The 18,328-nt window shown below is 41.5% G+C and overlaps 1 protein-coding gene and 1 long non-coding RNA gene across 2 annotated transcripts in view; one reads left to right on the top strand and one right to left on the bottom strand.

The window, feature by feature from the left end:
• RND2 (Rho family GTPase 2) overlaps positions 1-18,328 on the bottom strand; it is a 33,668-nt gene that overhangs the window by 1,004 nt on the left and 14,336 nt on the right. The window contains exons 3-4 of the mRNA XM_020796111.3: positions 5,339-5,448; positions 1,789-1,923 (exon numbers count right to left, since the gene is read on the bottom strand). Coding sequence (XP_020651770.1) covers positions 1,789-1,923; positions 5,339-5,448 — 245 coding nt within the window. The remainder of the gene's footprint in view (positions 1-1,788; positions 1,924-5,338; positions 5,449-18,328) is intronic.
• Positions 1,921-10,169, top strand: LOC140708404 (uncharacterized). The gene is made up of 2 exons (XR_013537505.1): positions 1,921-4,273; positions 9,052-10,169. It is a non-coding gene; the product is annotated as an uncharacterized LOC140708404 (long non-coding RNA).

The raw sequence follows: 18,328 nt of genomic DNA, 5'->3' as shown, positions 1-18,328 counted from the left end.
TTCTGTTTTGGAGCTACATCTCCCAGAAGCCTTCAGCCAGCAGTCATTGCCATCACAGCTGGAGGATTCTGGGAACTGTAGTCTAAAGAAATAACGTTCTCAAGCTCTGTGCCATTTTCCTAGCACCTCCTCAATAAAGAGTAATCAGTTCACTCTGAGAAGCTCTCCATCTAGCATCTCTCTCAGACACCTCTACCCTTATGTGTTTCTTTCATATCACACCCAGCAGTTAATTTTAGTTCTTCCCTAAAAGGTGAAAACACAGAAACTTCTTTTCAGATAGCGAGTGGTGCTGAGGTAAGAAATAGGAAGGGAGACAAGAAAAACACTCGTGTTTTTGAATGCCACATTGCCAAACAGCAAGAGAGCTGCCTGCTTGCCTGCCTGGATGTGCCACAAGACTGGCAGCTGTAGCTAGACAGCAAGAAGCTGATGCAAAGTAGGTCTGGAGCAGTGACTCTCTAGGCAAGTGGTGGCGAACCTTTTTGGGCTCGCGTGCCCAAACAGGGAAAAGAAAAGAAAAAATAACAGTGGGCGGTGTGCCACTGCTGTAGTGGTGGCAGAACCGGAAGTGGTGGCAGAAGGGGGAATCCCGGGCACGGAGGTGCCTCGAGACCCCACTCCAGATTCGCTGCCAGCACTAGCTGCTCTGGATCCTGACCCACCGCCTGTCCAAGCACCAGCACCGCAATTGCAGCCGCCTGCTCAGGTTTGGCTGTGTGTGTGGGGGAGCGATCTGGCGACTTATGGCTCACGTGCCGGCAGAAAGAGCTCTGTGTGCCAGCTGTGGCACGCGTGCCACAGGTTCACCATCGCTGCGTCTAGGCAATCTGCTGCCTGAACTGTATAGCCCCATCCTCCAACCAGGGTCTGTTTCCACTGCCTTTTCTGTACCACTCAGGATCTGCCACTTGAAATGGCTGCTTACCCTAATGATAAAGTTTGGCTTCATATGATAAAATAAAATTAAAAAGCCAGCTCGTGTTCTGTACTGATACTTGCAAATGGTTGAATTCCAAGTGTGATTAATTTAAGCTTCTGTCCTGCCCATTCCACTAGCCATAGGGTGGACTACAGCACAATTTAAACAAAAAGCATGCAGAGAAATTCTTTTAAAGTATCAAGTATCATAATCACATTCATGTAAAATTAGGGTTATGATTATCATACTTGGACTGGGAAGGATTGTTCCTGTTTCAGAATTATTAGCAGTACTAAACATGTGGGTTGTCTAATTTGCTTGCAGTTTTCTGCCCTGTTGAAAATTTTGCTGCCTTGTACTTATTTCCTGCTGAGAAGCACTTTTTATGTGGGGAGAGAGAAGTGTGTGTGTTTCTTTGTGTGCATGCACATGTGTGCAAGCACACATATGCACATAGATTATCTACAGATTAAACAGGCTTTAATAGACAAGAATCTTCTCTTACTACACCTGAATGTAGGTTACACACACAGTAGACTCATAGTCAACTGTGGCACTGCATGTACTTGAAGCAAAATATAGTGTGTGCAAGTTATGAGATACATTAATTGATAAACATCTTTAGAGTCATGAACACAAACCTGTATCTCTTTCTTTGCCAGCAGTTATATTTAAAAATTATGCAAACTAGCAGCATCAAAATACTGTTCCACTACAAATCCAAAAATAAACATATTAGCACCTGTTCAACTATAATATTTAGTACATGAACTAGACTCTATTAAACATGGACTGAAACAAATCTTTGTTACCTATGATACAGGTAAGCCCAGATTCTTATTATAAAAAAACAAACAAACCCACACCTGCTCGTGTGTGACGGGGATAAGGCGCTGCTTGGAGAGTTCCCGTAAAGTGTTCAGGTCAGTGCGCATGTCCAGTTTACAACCCACCAGAACCACCTTGGCACCAGGGCAGAACTCCTGGGTTTCTCCCTGCCACTGCAAGAAAAAAGAACGTGATAAAGTAAGAAAATGGGTTAAAATTGTTGGCAAGGGGATTGGTTCAAACATTTCCACTTCTGCAGAACTGACACATCATCAAGAATACTGTCAGTTTAAATTTGTGTGCCGTTTTTTCACAAAATACACTCACAGCAGCTCACAACCCAAGAGAAGCAAGTCAACATCGCAATAACACGTACAGCAGTTACAATAAGAAACCAAAGTACTATAACATTTTATCTAAAAAAACAGGTAATATCAACGACTGTTCTATTAATATTATTCATCAATAATATACAAACCCGAGCCAAATACACCAAATTTGCCCACAAGGGATGGGACTTTCTCCTTTTTTTAAGACTCCAAATCCCAGCATTCTCCAGGAACTCCCCAGGTAGAACTCTGCAGCCCAGAAACCAAAGTCTATAGACCAGATTTCCTTATCTCCATCAGCATCTTCTTTGGCCTGTATGTACTTTGAAAAACAAAGAAGCTGTCTTTGTGCTTTCTGGGAAGTGTAGTCTTGCTGCCCATTAGGCTCTATAGAGGGTACCTCCCCAAATCCAAATGGCACGTCCCTAACAACCAACATGCTGTTTCCCCAAAGTGCCCAAGTTTAAGAGACAACCACTACTCTTATAGTTTGCAGCAAGTAACCTCTTTTACACTTTATCCTCTCTCTTACTCTGGAGCTCATCTCAAGGTGCTAGCAGAGGTGAGCAGGTAATGTTCATTCTCTTCCCTCGTACTTTTGGATATTCCTGGCAGTCAGACCCTTACCTTCCAAAATAACATTTTTAAAGTTGGTCTCCCCTGTACTGCTAGGCATTAGCCTAGCAACTTGTTGTTTCTCAAATAGCAACAGGACACAGTGGGCAAGTTTTTCTATTTGATCCCAGGTTCCATACAGTCAGCAGCAAGGCCAAAATCAGTACATAGTACGAATGAATGAATGAATGAATGAATGAATGAATGAATGAATGCAAGAAAGAAATTCTATGCTCCACAAAATCCTGATTGCAAGCATTCAGGAAGCAATATGTTTCTTCAAATGTATATATATATTTAAAGGAACATGTTCTTCCCTGAAAGCTTGCAATCCAGGTCGATATATAATCATATATGTTATATAGTTCCTGTCTGTTTAAGTGGTTTAAATAACAAATTAGTCAAATGTACTCTTGAAAGCTTTAGCGAATTAGTGAAAGTTGGTTTCTTTGTTCAGTGGTGACAGCTCAGCTATCTGCATATTCTCAGAGGCATTCTTTCTTTATATCACTAAGTAGATGCTATGATACCACTATCACACCATCCAAAATCAGGGATTGATCTTTTCTCATATCATACAGTATCCTGAGGATTTTTCTCTTTTTTTTGGGTTACAAAGGAAGCCTATAATAAAGACAGGATGTTTTTTTCCTTTCAATTATGTTTTCAATGCTGGAGCACTGTGCAGAAATAAAAAAAGCCACTGGGGCTGCATGTGGCTGACACACCACATTCTGCCCACCCTCATCTTAAGGGCAGCAGCAGTAGATGAGTTACCATCCAGAGGCTGTTGGGCTACAACATCCATCATCCCTTGACCCTTGGCCAGATGATGGGAGTTGAAGTCCAACAATATCTGGCAGGCCAGAGGTTCCCCTCTCTACCTTAAGACTACAAAAGCTTTGAAGTGTAGGGAGGGTGGAAGCTTTCCAAAGGCAGGGTAGGGGTGGAACTGAACAGGACTGAATTTGTCAGTTCTTTGCCTCTCTTACCCATGACTGATAGATGCAGAATAAGCAACAGCATGAAATATAACCAAATACAGGAAAATCCTCCTATTTACACAGTTTACACAGAGTCTGGGACTCAGCTTTCTTGGCACTAAATGTGGGTCACCTTGGCAGCTCCAGGGAGCCCCAGTTCAGTAGTGAGCAAGTTTATATAAAGCTGTTTATTCAAAGTCCCAAGTGACTTCCCGCCTCCCCTCTGGCCTTACAAGCTGTGTGAAGCCAAAGCTCTGTGGAAATCAAAAGCTAGTTCCTATTTTGCATCTGACAGGCAGCGATTATGAGAATTCCTCACCTTGGATGTGCTCACATCTCAGCCTGGGGGGCAAACACAGAGCTTTTAAGAGTGCCCATATTTCTTTCAGTATTAAAAAAAGCTAAATTCCAGTTTCTACTTTACAGTGCCCGAGGAGCCCTCCTTGCCACACAAGCCGGTGAAAAGAGCACTGGAGGGAAATGAAAGACTGCTGTCTCCTGAGGGACACCCATTTGATTCAAGCACCGCTTTAGAAAAACCACAGCCCAAAACCCACAGGTTACCACAAAAGCCTCTAGGAGGGCTGCTTTAGAAGGTAAAGATAATGACAGGAATAAGTTGCTGAAATAAATACTGAGGGCATGCAAATTTTAAAACACTGTTTTAGTTTCTAGAAGGCCATAGGTCTATACAAGGTCACAGAGATACCGTTTGGATTAGCCGGATATTTGAGGAGGGCTCCAAACTCGTCATTTATAGGCAAACTCATCACTTTGAGCTCCATTAATTCAGTATTCCAACAAAAAGACTTTTGACATAAGTTGTTCTGATCTAGCTTTAGTAGGAAGCTAAGTCCACCATCTTGCTATGCACTTGGGGGCCTTTTAAACTCTGGCACCTGTAATTCATAGCTGGCACATATTATTTCACAGACTGAAGTGCAAAGACCCAGTTTAAAAAATTATGTTCCTCATCCTTCTCCTGCAACACACACTGTTCTATTTACAGCTGCTTGTTTTTGCATGTGGACAGCATCCTCTAGAAAATGGCACTCGCCTGCATGTTGCCAAAGACATGTCCATAAGCATGAGGACTGGAGATGTGACCCTATGCACTAGGGATGAGAGCTGCCTTGGGAGTCTGTTAGACCCCAGCTCAGTAGGGGCCATGCCCTGCTGTCACAGCAATCAAATTTCAGGAGCACAGCAGCCGAGGTGGGTGGGTTACTTTTTGATGTAGATCTGTTCCAGCAAAATGTGGTAGTATTACAGCAACTTTTAAAAGTGCATTTTTCCTTTAGAAGCAAGATGTGGAAGAAGGCAATCTGTATTCATAAACAAAAATTGAGATGTATAGCTACTGCTACTGCTGCCAGATCAGTACATTTAGGTGCCGTGACAATGACTGGGGTGTCCTGCAGTTTTACACAATCACAAGCCAAACTTCTCAGGAACACAGTTTCCACAAGAGATACCATGACAGAAGTCAAAGCCACAGTCCATGGCACATTTGTCATTTGGAACAACTTCGGAGTTCTTGATTATCCTATAAGATGTTGGCTGTGAAAAATGACATTTTGTCATCAGACCCCAAAACTGTAAGATTGTCCAGAGCTCTACAGCAATATTCCAATCTCACTAAAATATTTTGGTTAACTTACCTTTTTAAGGACACTGTCTAAGGTCTCAGGGCGGCTAATGTCAAAACAGATTAAAACAGCATCTGAATCAGGATAAGCAAGTGGGCGCACATTGTCATAATATGTTGAACCTGCATTTAAAAAAAACACAAATTTCAGCTTGGCTTTGGAACTAAACATTATATGCACCATTTAACTCAGAATCACACCTATATTATTTGCACATGGAGGAGTAATACCAAACATAGGACTTGCATTTTAGAAGCTCAGATAGAGTTGATACAATTTTATGCTTAGAATCTGAAAATGCTGCCTTTTAAGACTTCATTTTACAGGACCAAATCTTACATTTCTGTTCATATTTCTCTACTACTGGTAGTAAATATTAATGTAACAAACAGAATGCTCTACCTTGTTTTTGAAAGTTCCTAAATCCAATAGTGTTTGTGACTGAGAAAATTGTATTAATTTGGGAGATGTTTGGTAAACATGTAAATTTAATTCTTTTGCATATAGGCTTGCTTGAGTATTTCCTCTTCCAATTAATTTCAATTCGCCTAGGTGGGGTTACTGAACCAAGTCTTAATTCCACCTAGCTGCAGGCCTTCGTACCAAGGTAGAGAAACTATTTGCTTCCAAGCAGCAAAAACTGGTGGTCCAATGGATAGCTTTATTCAGGCACTGCAAAACTGTGGATTAAGCATACAAAGTCTTAGAATGCCTGAATAGGGCTCTTGTACCTAGCTCTTAGTGATGCTTAAAATATGAACTTAGCCACCGACTTCAAACAATCCAAGAATAAGGCTGGAGTCACATTTCAACACACACACAAAGACACACATGCACTGCACACACATTCCATGGTGAAAGCTAGTTGTATTTCATGTCCTCCTTAGGTTCTCCAGAACTTTGGAAGATGTAAAGAAGAGCAACAGTTTTGAATATACACACAACTCTTGTTCTTTTTCCACTGAACAGTCAACAGCCCACATCTGGGAAGAACTCCCAAATACTGTGCTTCAGAAGATACTTTTCCCCCTTGTCTCATTTCTGTCTGGTGTTGTTTCTATTGTAGACACAGTGGGCCATCTCAGCCTATCTATCAGCCTATCTATCAGCCTATCTATCTATCAGCCTATCTATCTATCAGCCTATCTATCTATCAGCCTATCTATCTATCTATCAGCCTATCAGCCTATCAGCCTATCAGCCTATCTATCTATCTATCTATCTATCTATCTATCTATCTATCTATCTATCTATCTATCTATCTATCTATCTATCTATCTATCTATCTATCTATCTATCTATCTATCTATCTATCTATCTATCTATCTATCTATCTATCTATCTATCTATCTATCTATCTATCATCCCATTTCCATTAATATCACAGCACTACTCTGGGTGCGTTACATGTATTATAGAAAACAAAAATAAAAATACAGACATTAAAACCAGTAGCAATAAACCTAAGTTACTCTTTTCCGTTCCCACCCATAACATGGGGAAGGATAGCCATCTTAAGACCATGCTGGTGTTCTAGAGGTATCACTTCAGCAGATCTTCATGTCTGAGAAATAAAAATTGGAAACCCAGCCCATGTTTACCTCCTAATGATCAATTACAAAACAATACAAGCTAATTCTCAAACTACAGATGTAAAGAGCTTGCACTCTGACAATCGGACATTTTCAGCACTTAAAGAATTCCCGTTTTTAGCGGCATGCTGACTTTTTAAATTGTGTCACTCTCTAATCATGAATGAAGCCCCATTATAATTATAAAAATAATTATAAAATGCACAACAAATACTAAGAGCTCTAGCAGCCATCGGAGCTTGGAAAAATTACCTTTTGGGACTACAGTTTCCAGAATCTCCCAGCCAGCACTGCAACTTTAGTCCAGAAAAATCTCCCTTCCAAGCTCTGATCATAGAGGAGGAGACCTGGGACTCTCATATTGGAAATAGATGGCAGGCAGCCTGAAACAGATTCACCCACCTTTTTTCCAGCACAGAAAAGGTTCCAGCCTGCGGCACAGACAGGTCATAAATTAACAGGCTGTAATTATATATTCTGCCAAGGCAGGATTCAGCAGCAACACACACTATCTACTCCTCTCAAATGCAGATGGGGGCATTAAGTGTTTTGACCTGTAAATGTTTTGAATTTGAAACACATTCTGTGAGCAAATTCTAAATGCCTCAGCAAACAGAAATGGAGTTGTGGCACTACAACCATTATTATAGATTTCAGCTCTGGTGCATGGAGAGAAAGTGCAGCATCCCTGAGGAATGAAGGAAAAGGTGCTCACTTATGGTGGAAGAAAGGAGGGAGGGAAGGAGACAAGGAAGAAGAGAATGGCCACCTCTCGTTAGACAGGTGGGAGCTTTAGGCACCATTGTTTGACATTAATAGGAAGTCTAACTTCCTTGTGGCTAAAGCACTGGTTGACCCTAAATGGAGGAACTGGCTTCCATCAGTGGGTGGGTAACAGTTTCTTGACAGGAATGACCACTGGGAACAACAAACAGCCCCTTCCTTCCAAGGAGACAGCAGTGCTGAGAAAAGTGCCTTTTGTGGATGATAGTTCCCAGAATTTCCTAGCCAGGATGACCAATGTCATAGGAGATCATGGGATTCTGTGATCCAAAGACAGAAGTTCCCAACTGTGGAAGAGGAATGATGGAGTCATAGACTGGGAGGGGGTGTGTGGATCACAGGGTGCCAGCCTGCTGTGTAATCTCTGACATACAATGTCAGGGATCACAAATTATTAATGGGTGGTAAGAAAAAGGCACTTTCCAAATGCTCAGAGGCACTCGACCATCAGCAGTGCAGGGATGGGCCTTAGATCCTAAACCACAAGAATTACATGGAGTGAAATTAGATGTTATAAGATATCTGTTATCCAAACCAGTCATTATGTCTCTAGCTCCTAACACCCCTTCTGTGATAGTTAGAATCATTTATCCATACCCTGATGTAACAACAGTGTTTTACATGTCCACCTCCTCCTCCTCCTTCTCAGCCACCACTGATGGGGTGGGGAACTGTGGATCGTTGCAATGTTAAGACACAGATCAATTGTATTTGACTTTACACACAAGGCAGGAGGAGATGACGCACAGTGGCTAAAGGGGAGCAACTGTGTACTCATCAAGATGCCAATCTTTGTCCTCATTACAGACTATTTTACAAAAGTTAGGCAATACTCTCCCAGAGCTGGCTGTCATATCACCATTTCAGCTCAACCAAATTATTGCTAAGTCAATGGCTGCAACAGACAGCTGCCCTTTGTGCTCAGAAGGGAGCTAATTTCTTTTCTGTTTCTGTAGAGATAGCACAGTTTCTTACACAGGGACAATGCTTGCTCCAGTTCAGAGAGGAGGAAGCGGGATGCCCACACACATCCCTTTGGCATTGTATAGCGATTTGTAATGGCAAGAACTGAACAAAGTAGCTCATGTGCCAAAAAACTAGAGAGAGAGGCACACACATGAACTGCAGCCTCCTATGCAAACTCAGCCAACTTTGTGAAATATAAGAACTGCAGAGAGGAGAGTGGGACTTAGGAATTCATGTATTCTTAATCCATTAAAGCAGAGGCAGAACCAGCCCTTACCAAGATCAAGTCACATCTCAATAGACTACTTGCAGAAAGGATGATCTGCAGATGTGCCTTCTCAAACTTATCTTGCTATTTTCTTTTGCTGTGTTGTTCATGTTCAGAACCTAAGAACTGGAGGTGTATGGATGGGAAGTGGGTATAAGAGCAAGACCATGTCATAATGTCAAAGCAAGCCCTGTTGAGAACAGCTCACATACCCACCTACAGAGGGAAAGAACTGAGCAGAAAGGTGAGCCTAATTGCTTTGACAATCAGTCATCTCTCCAGCATTGTGCATAATGACAAATGTTTGACCAAGAAGGCATATTATTTATATGGTGATATATACACATGACTATGTGTGGGATTGGAGATAATCAAGTCAGAGGGAAATGTAGAAAGCACCGACAGTGGCAATTACATTTTTAACATTAGTTATTCACAATACTGTTGCAGGTAACACAAACATCCTAAGAATTAGCACACACCATGTGATAAGAAACAAGATTCAAATCTCTGGTACTGGAACTTCCTAATGAAATGCAATTTGATAGCCTGCCATTCTAACATCCCTCTGCTTTTTTAAAATGTTCGTTCATTCATTTGTTCCTTCCTTCCTTCCTTCCTTCTGTTTTGTTTCAGTGCAGGTCCTTTAAGGTCAACGACAAGGTACCCTGGGAGACTGAAGTGTTCACCCACTGGTTTTTGAACCACTTCTTTTGCCAATTCCCAAAGAGGTAACTAGGTTAATCTGTTTCATGTGTCTGAGAAAGTGGATTGAGTTCCATGAAAGCTCACACTAAGGTAAATCTGTTAAGACTTAAAGGTGAAACAATACTTTTCTTTTGATTTTGGTTTTGTTAAACACTTCTGAAGTCAAGCATTTGTGTGGTGAAGTAGGCTATAGTCCACAAAAACTCACACTACAATAAATGTGTTGGTCCTTAAAATGGCACAAGACTCTTTGTTGTTCTCACTTTAGTGGTGCATTTTAGCTTGCAGTTGATGTGAGGAACTTTGGCCCATTAGATGACAATGGATTTCAACCCCCAGAAGCTCTATCCAACAAGGGCAATTGTGAAGGACTGTGGGAGTTCATAGTCCAAGCATCGGAATGGCCAGTAGTTTCTCATCCCTGGCTTACAAGATATTTTTACAATTTTTATCTTGCTATATTTCACTTCCCACAACAGCCCTGTTAGAGAGACAGGCTGACAGAGACTTGCCCACAGACAATCAGGATGAGCTACAGAATTCCCCAGACAACAAGTTTCTAAGCTTTAGGCCTGTGATTGCAGCCTGACTATACAGTAGCTGTATTTGGAAAAGTTACTGTGAAAAAACTGAGGACTTGGGGAATACGAAACATGGAATACAGTTGCTGGACACTCTTAGGCAGGGTGGATGAAAATCAATTATTTTTTTTATAATCAAATAGATTTAAATTTTTTAAAAATTTATTTTTAAAATTTAAATTGTCAAAAAATTCAGATATTTAAATAGTGATTTAAATCCATTTGATCTAAATCAAACCCACCCTGCTTCTATGTTTCTGTGACTGACTGGGAAGCTGGCTGAAAAGGCAGAGGTCAGTATGTAAACAGACATTGCACACATTCAACTTCTCTCCTGTTACTGAAAACTTCAAGGAAACGATTGAGATAGGAATTGATGCTACTTGGGCTCTCACACTCCAGGATGAGCAAGTGTAATGTGGCTGTGTGGCTACAGAAAGAGGGAAGCTTGACCAGTGAAATTTTTAGACTACAACTGCAGCAAAAGGCTTGGTCATGTAGTCCAAAAGTAGAAATTTTTCCAGCAATCTCTTGGTGATGGATTACCCTGGGAAAGGGCAGGTAAGCAAGGAATGATTTATTAGGATCAGCAAGTGAAATTTCCATAAATGTTTTCAATTATCATATACCTGGAGTAATAACTACTACTTATCAAGGCTTTATGCACCAGTATTCAAACTGGCCATTCTTTAGTTTTTGTTGTAAATGGGAACACAGTACAGACATATCCCATCGAATTCAGTGAAACAAATCAGTAAGTGCTGCAAGAAACTTTATGGTTTTGCTGCAAACGTTGTAAATCTGCTAGTGGGCTATCAATCATGTAACAATACACAACTAAGCTATAACACTAAATCCAAGCATGAGACCTAATAAAGTAACTGATTAGAACATTCAGCGGAGTCTATTTAGAAGTTTATTTATTTTTTATTTATTTATTTAATTTATATGCCGCCCACTCTACCCAAAGGTCTCTGGGCGGCTTACAACAATTAAAACTGTCTCAATCCCAGATAACTGCTGCCAGTTTATTCTTGGGTGTTGCCTCAGCTCTGGAATGCCCTCCACGAAAAGGTATTGCTGATGCCAACATTATGTTCTTTCCAATGCCAGATGAAGACTTTCCTGTTTGCCCTAGCATGCCAATAGGCTAGTTTATCTTTCATCTGCTTATCATCTTTACGTCTGTTGTAATCACTCTGGAATCTACTGGATAAAAGGCATTTTAGAAATAAACATTTTACAAAATAAATAGCTCCCAAACCTTTCATTTGCACACTGTGGCAGTGAGAAAAGTAGAATGCACAGAACCAGAACCAGACTGCCCAGGCAAATGCTCATGAGGCAAAAGTTGGATTTTCATAGAAACACTTTTTGTAGTTGTTAAATCAAAACCACATTTCAGAATTCCCTAATTTTGGATCTTTTCCCACACGTCTCCATTCATCCCCTCAAAAAATGAACCCTGTCAGTTCTTCCTCCTACCAGAACTAGTTTTTCACAAGAGCAGCTGGTTCATTGGAACTACATTGCTTACAATCGAACTGGGTAACTCTAATGAGCCTGTCACAAAACTGAAATCCTACTAGTCCCAGCTACAATATCTTGCTGAGTCACTTCCTACATAGTAAGGCAACATACGAGTTGCCTTACTATGTAGCATCGTATCTGCACATACTGTTGATTCAGAGAGTCTGCTCTGGTTGGAATGAGCAACTGGATTTAGGCCTTGAATTGTTCTCTCCTGAAACCAATCCTTGAAGTGCAGAAAATAAGACATGTTCAAAGTGTTTTGCTTCTCTTGAAACAACACAATGTTTCCATTCAGGGACTGCTCTCCAACACTGTGCCCCTTCCTCCCCTCATTCTTATCAAGATCCCTGCAGAGGTTTCATGGGGTGGCTTGAGATCAAGGAAGTACTGTACAAAAACCAGTCAGGCTGAACCATCTACCAAAGAGCAGATGTATTTAAGAAGTCAGCAGATCATTACTTTTAACAATCAACTCCCAGTTTTTTCTTAGGCCAAAACCAGTTCAGCATGTCCTTTTCTGGCAGAAAGCTGCACAAGCAGGATAAGTAAGGAACTGATATTTATATTGCTTTGTACTGGGGAAAAAATGGCGCTTCACCTTCATGACTAGACAGCTGCTCCATTCCGGTAGACCATTTATGCTCTTCAGCCAAATGTATCAGTTCTGCACAAAACATGTTAGCAATCAGTGTCCTCGGGACACACAAACGAGAAACAGGAAAATTTACATCTTAAAATAAGGTTTAGTGCTTTACTTTTGCATGTTCACTCCATGCTAATATGTGTATCATGAAATAAGAAATTGTGTATGTGAATTCCAGAATAAATTTTGTGCTATCCAACAGCCAGCCTTATCATTAGGCTAAGAAACAGGACCTTAGACAATTGATTTTGGGTACCATGAACTGTTAGTAAACTGATGTTTCATTTATTGTTGTTGTGTTTTTACTGCCAGTGACAGTGAGAGGCCTTCATCAACCTTTTTATCTCTGGTGCCAAAATAATCCCACTAGTTTTGGGTACTGTGCAGATCGCCTAGAGGAGACACAATTTTCTTGCTCACTTTCAAGGAAAATAATCTCTGAGGCTACAATCATACTAAGAATAGATTTCTCACCATTCCTGAGGCAATATATTTAGGGAAAACTGCTTGCCTCAACATCAGCTTAAATACCTCATTCATATGAAGCCTGTTGTTCTGTGACATCAAGTCAGAACCAACTTACAGCAACGTTAACAGGGTTTTCAAGGTAAGTGAGATAATTAAGGAGTGGTTTTACCAGTTCCACCCTCCCCCATAGGTTTCCGTAGCCAAATGGGGATTTGAACCCTATTTACCAGAGTCCTGATCTGTCACTTTATCCACTACACCACACTGGGAATTGAAGCCTATACTCTGCCCAATTAATGTTTCTTGTGCTAGCCCCATGGAAAGGCAAACCTCTGGGGACCAGCAAACTATTCTCCCTGCCTGCTCTCCTTCTGTTTTCAAACTTTTCTCTGCAGTCATATGGGCCATAAACTTATTATTTCAAAATCTGTAAAAAGTAAGAGTTCCTGATATCTGTGAAGATTCTCAGTCATCCAGCTGATGTTATCTGGGAGCTGAGTTATGGCAACTGGGCTTCTTTCTTATCAGGCTGAAACATTTCACTACACATCCAAGTAGCTTCTTCAGTCTGAGGAGAGTTGGTAGGAGACCCCTGATATATTCGCCATATTGTTTTCACTTCCTCCTGGTCTGAATAGGCTTGTTAGATGGACAAAGGACTCGTGGTGACGGATAATCTCACTTCTGCAGTCCTGAATGCTGAATTCAGCACCTGCCATTTTATGATGTGTGATTATGGGAGCCGTTTCATAACTAGCCATCAACAAGAGGGTGAAAAGACTGTTCCCACACTGTGCCTTATTTAAGAGGCAGCTGGTAAACTCATGTCCAGGGGACAGCAAAGAAACAACCTTTAAATACCGACAGAAATGTTGTGCCTTTATCAATTGCTTAACAGAGAGAAATCAACAAGTATGATTTTCCCAACATGATGATGTAGAGGTTGGAAAACGTCACCTCTTGGTGTACTAGCCAGACATCTGATAGAGGCACAAGGATACACCTAGGGCCCCCAATAGTATCAACAGAGGATGCATTGTGGCTGGATCAATAGTATTTTCTCCAGCAACCATAATCTGGTGGGTTTTGCTCTAGCAACCATTCCTGGGTTCCCTTAGTGATGTCATGGCAACACCACATGCAAATTTTTAATAGGGTGGATAGCCATTTGTCTCCGAGTAAAACAATCCAAAAGAGCCCCCACTGCTATTTGGACACACACCACACTGCCAGCTACATTTTGGATTACAGGTTCTTTGTCACCAAAGCAAACTGTTGATTAGACATCTTCAGAATCAAAACCCACTGCAGAATTTTTGTTATCTCTAAAAAAATAACCTGTGTCTATACTATTTGCTAACAGTCATTGTTTTGTTTACTTAATTCAACCACTAAGACACTGTTTTTCCCCAGATAATACACAATAAAAAGAAAGCATTGCTTTGGTATTTGACAAACCAGTTTTCTTTCACAGGAGATCCCCCCCTCCCGCCACACACACACAGGAAGGACAAGGAAAGAAAAAACAGATGGATGGAGAATATATGGGCCCAGCTCACTCCACAACCAGGGCTAAGACCCTACACTACACCAAGTTTAAGAGACCCCACTGTGTTTCTTTCTAAAAAGGTGGATTACGTAAAACATGAAGTATGCATTTTATTTTACTTTGGTATTTCCAGGGCCCTCATAATCTGAGAGATACTCAGCGTGGTGTAGCGGATAGAGTGACAGACTGAGTCAGGACGCCTGAGTTCGAATCCCCACTGAACCATGGAAACTCACTGAGGGTATGGAACTGGTAAAACCACACCTTAAATATCTCTATGAACACTCTATTAGGATCATTAACACATTACAAAATAATCAAGGACCTTAAACAGTAGCTTACTTTACGTAAAGGTACCCCTTGATATTTAGTCTGGTCATGTCCGACTCTAGGGCGTGGTGCTCATTCCCGTTTCCAAGCCATAGAGCCAGCGTTTGTCCGAAAACAGTTTCCGTGGTCATGTGGCCAGCATGACTAGACACGGAACATCGTTACCTTCCCACCGTGGTGGTACCTATTTATCTACTCACATTTACATGATTTCAAACTGCTAGGTTGGCAGGAGCTGGGACAAGCGACGGGAGCTCAGTCTGTCGTGTGGATTCGATCTTACGACTGCTGGTCCTGACCCTGCAACACGGAGGCTTCTGCGGTTTAACCCACAGCGCCACCACGTCCCCTACTTTACTGCTTATTTTAACTTGTATCTAAATCCTGTACTACCTATAACCCTATTTTGCAGATACAAATTGCATGCAGACTCCACAGCCTCAGTGAAAGATTGTGCTTTCGTTTTAGTCTTTACAACATGTGGCATGTAGGAAAACAAAACCCCTTTCCATTCCTTTTTCTCAGGATAGTGGTGGTACTACCACCTAGAATGAAAGCTGGGGAGTGAGGCAACCACTACAGACACACAACCTTCTTTCAACCCCGCCCCCTCATCTATTTGTCTTCTTAATCTCATCAGCATTCCTCAACATTCTTTATGTTCCCCCTTCCCAAAGCAGGGGATCCTTTATCAGGGGCTGCAGGTTCCCACACTCCAGTCAAAGTCTTGCTGCATGACTGAGGGAGGGCTGGGTGGCAAGGAAGAATTCCCACAGCCTGAAGTCTCTTCTCCATGTTTGGAGTTTTTAAAAAAGGATACAGGATGCCTTTCTAAATAAAGCTTTACTCAGTGCCTAATTTCCCATGAGAGGGGTCCTGGAGAGAGGTCAAGCTTGCTTGGGAACCATGCTTCTTACCTTCCTTCACCTAGTCCCAGAACCAAAAATTGACTATGATTATTAAGTGGTGCAAGGCACTCCGTGCATTCTCTATTGAGGTCTTCTACTGTTACTACTTCACCTTATCAGAGTCTGAAATACCACACTTTAAAAGGCAAAACAGGGCAAAAGCAAGTTGGACACAATCCATGCTAATACTGTACCACCTTCACCCCAGTAAAGATTCCCAAAATGGAACGACATCTGCTGACATCTGTCTGTCCAGACAGTAGACTCATCACCATTCTTTCTACTTATGCAAATCCCTAAGCAAGGCTGTGCTCTAATATTCTCAATCCAAGTCAACGTTCAAGTCTGGTCATTTTTTTTTCTGTGCAAGTTAGAGTTTGGAGATTTTATTTTTATTGATACTGCAACTCTTAGAACCCTGCAACCACCACAGCCCAGGGAGAGCTCCTACAGGCAGACCCCGAGGAAGCCAATTTTTGCTGCTATGCTGCCACTGGATGTCCTGCTAGCTTCAGAGGGTGCTAGCTCACCCTCCTGTACTACAGAGCCCTGGGAAATAGCAGCACAGCGTGTCCTCTTCCTTTCCTAAACTGAAAGGAAGGGAAGAGGAGACAAGGGAAAGGGCAGAGATGATTCTGCACTGCAGCAGTGGGCACGGTGTGGGGTACAAGATGGGGGCAGAAACCGTATTATTTTGCAAGTTTCCCACCCCTGTCATAGAGTGTTGAACTAGAACTGGAAGATGCAAGTACAAATCATTGCTCAATCCTGATGTTCACACTGGACTGGTCACTCTCCCTCAGCCAAAGTCACCTCATGAGATTTTTGTATTAAAGGAAGAACCAGGTACTGTACACAGTCTACAGTTCCTTGAAGAAACAATGGGCTCAAAAGGTAAGTACACAAAGAAAAGAATGGAGGAAGTAATGATACAGCACCTCTGACCACACGCCAAGTCGGTTTCCTTCACTGTGAGTAGCTCAGACAGTCTTCATGCACCACTGAAGTCCTGCAAGTTCCCATTCAGGACACCAAAAGGCAGTGGTTTTATTGGCTCCATACAATTTTATCTTATTGTTTAAGAGCTATACTTCTTTTTAAAGCCCCAATATGGTTGCTGATTTTATTTTTGGGCTACGACTTAATTTCTAAAACACGAAACACCGAAGTACTGTACCTGAAATTAAACCTGAAACGGTACTTATTCAAATGCTGGCTGCTTTAGCAGGGCTGGTTTGTTGGTCTCTGGCTGAGAAAGCACAACATTCCATACATCCTCAGACACTCTGTCATCCCTCCTCACATATTTCCATTTTCAGACTCTAAATGGGTTTGTAGAGCAACAAATCCAACCCTCCTCTGGGACCTTCTGCCTGAGAAATATCACCGAAAGGTTTGCTCTCACTCTTTATGACCCTCTCATCCCCACCCCTACCCCAATGAAGTCTTTTTCAGGATCATTGCTCCTTCTAAGAGAAATGGCATCCCCTCCCTCTGTTCTGCACACACTATGATTTGCATCCATCCATCAGCACAGACCTTATCTAAGCAATTTCAGCAGCCATATACATTCTCTGGGGACAGAGGAAGAAGGGGAGGAAATCAATAAAGCTGTTTCCGCTGCCTGAGTTTCTTCACCAGGCTTTGAAGGGCACCAAGAAAAACAAGAGCCCTGCATTTTTTTTTATCTCTGACTAAGCCAGCAGCTTGCAGAGTGCTTGAAAAAGAAGGTGGGAATGAACACAAATTAAGGGCTTTACAATTGGCCTTGAAAGTGGACCTGTTTTGGAAGATCACAGAATTTTCTCTGGGACAGATGCAAACAATCAGCCTGGCAAAAGATAAAGAATACCCATTCCACTTTTCCTGGTACCCTCCACAAATTAAACTAATAAAGAAACCAAAACAGGGGAAGCACAGCATTATTAGTTCATATCTAAGGGAAACAGTGTTATCAATTCATGTCAGTGGACACATACACACATATAAAAGCAGACACTTTCAATGCAGTCATGCATGTAGCATATCTCATTGGGCTGTAAACCTATATCCACTTTCTTAGAGGTAAGCCCCAGTGATCTGGATGGGGCTTACATCTTAGCAGACATGCCTAAAGTCGCAGTGCACTTCCTTTATATTTTTAAGCCTCAGTCCTCTGAACACTTCCTACTAAATAGAAGAGTAAACTCATGTAGGATTGTTTTACATAAACTGCCTTAGGAAAGTTTTTAACCAAGAAGTCAATATTTTATTTAAATAAATAAAATTGTTCTTTACAATTTGAATACACAAAGTGGTATAATTTAATAATTTATACATAAAGCATTTTGTATTGTTACTGCAGTAAGATACAGTCAGAATTGGTAACAAAGTCAGTGTTGCGTACGCTTCTGTTTCCCTGAAAATGTTCAGGTTTTTCCTTACAAAACCCTGTCAGGGAAACAATTCTACTTCCTGACTTCATCCCTTCCAGAAATTTTAAATCTCTAGTCTTCCTTAAAATTCCTCCTCCATGATTTTTGTTGTTGTTTTTTAGTCGTTAGGTGCCAATCAATCCCCAGTCCAAACAAATTTAACTACATTTACTTACTTTACGGACACAGGACACAGTCCTAAGGTAGAAGGTAGGGTAAGAGCATAGCTTAGTGCTTTGCTCACAGATGGTTGCAGGTT

Source organism: Pogona vitticeps, chromosome 6 (genome assembly GCF_051106095.1).
Source record: "Pogona vitticeps strain Pit_001003342236 chromosome 6, PviZW2.1, whole genome shotgun sequence".
NCBI classification, from domain to species: Eukaryota; Metazoa; Chordata; class Lepidosauria; order Squamata; family Agamidae; genus Pogona; species Pogona vitticeps.
Note: the sequence above shows the minus strand (reverse complement) of the source record. Positions and strands in the feature narration are given on the sequence as shown.